General features: G+C 38.6%; 1 protein-coding gene across 1 annotated transcript in view; it reads right to left on the reverse strand.

Annotated features, from left to right (window-relative positions):
- Positions 1–56: 56 nt before the first annotated feature.
- SARC_13576 (hypothetical protein) overlaps positions 57–1043 on the reverse strand; it is a gene marked incomplete at both ends in the record, with an annotated part of 3105 nt that continues 2118 nt past the window's right edge. Inside the window, one exon of the mRNA XM_014292292.1 lies at positions 57–187. Coding sequence (XP_014147767.1) covers positions 57–187 — 131 coding nt within the window. The remainder of the gene's footprint in view (positions 188–1043) is intronic.

Raw genomic sequence — 1043 nt, forward strand, 5'->3', positions numbered from 1 at the left:
GAAACACACGTACAATAAAAAGCAAACATGCATAAAAAGCATACGCGCATACATACGGTTGCAGTTCGTACACAAAGGAGCCTGTTTCATTGCGGAAGGGTAGGAAGTCTAAACCATAGTCAACCAAAACATGCACGAGATTGTCCACCAAACCTCTGTCGTTGGCACTCATGAACCCCACTCGGCTCTGTAAGGCATTGGTTGTGATATATGTAGGTTAGAGTGGCTTATGCGTCTGTTGATTATAATATGTTAGATGGATGAACATGTGTACGTTAATGATGTGTATGGTATATGAATGTGTACGAAAGTATGTTATATAATGTATGTTAGAGTGATGTATACGTGTACATTTACATTAATTGTGTGTATGATAGTGCTATATAAGTGTACCTTTAAAGTTCATACAAATGAACACGCAGCTACATATGCTGTTGATGCATTAGCCAAGGCACGCCTGCGACGGTGAGACTTTACAGCACGCTTCAATGCGTACAACCTATTAACGCATTCAAACCGTAGTGTCAAAGCCGATACGTATTGAGGTCTGTGATAACGGCAGGTGTGTGTGTATATATACGTGTACACATAAACACTTGTTTTTCGTGACTTGCTTTAGCGAAGCCTATTCGGTTTTGCACCACTGCAGTGAAGTACTTGGCACCAATGAATGTAGTACGTGTTTTGCACCAACGTATGTAGTACGTGGTTTGTACCAATGCCTGGAGTGATATGTTCGGTAGTGAATATGTATGTGCGTGTTTCCTTGCAACAACGAAGCTGTAGGTGTGATGTATAGGAATATCCTGTGCATAATACATTATCCCTGGTGTGAATACATCTATATGATCCGTGTACTCAGATGCTATGAATACACTACATGTACGATAATACCAGATTCTGGTGATGTATCTGATTAAGTATGAGTATTGAGATATATATATATATACGTATATTCATGAATATAAAAACATGTTTATATACACACAAACATATACACACAAACATATACACACACACACAAACACAAGCACACACATTTA

The sequence above is a fragment of the Sphaeroforma arctica genome (assembly GCF_001186125.1).
Source record: "Sphaeroforma arctica JP610 unplaced genomic scaffold supercont1.3454, whole genome shotgun sequence".
Classification (NCBI taxonomy): domain Eukaryota; class Ichthyosporea; order Ichthyophonida; genus Sphaeroforma; species Sphaeroforma arctica.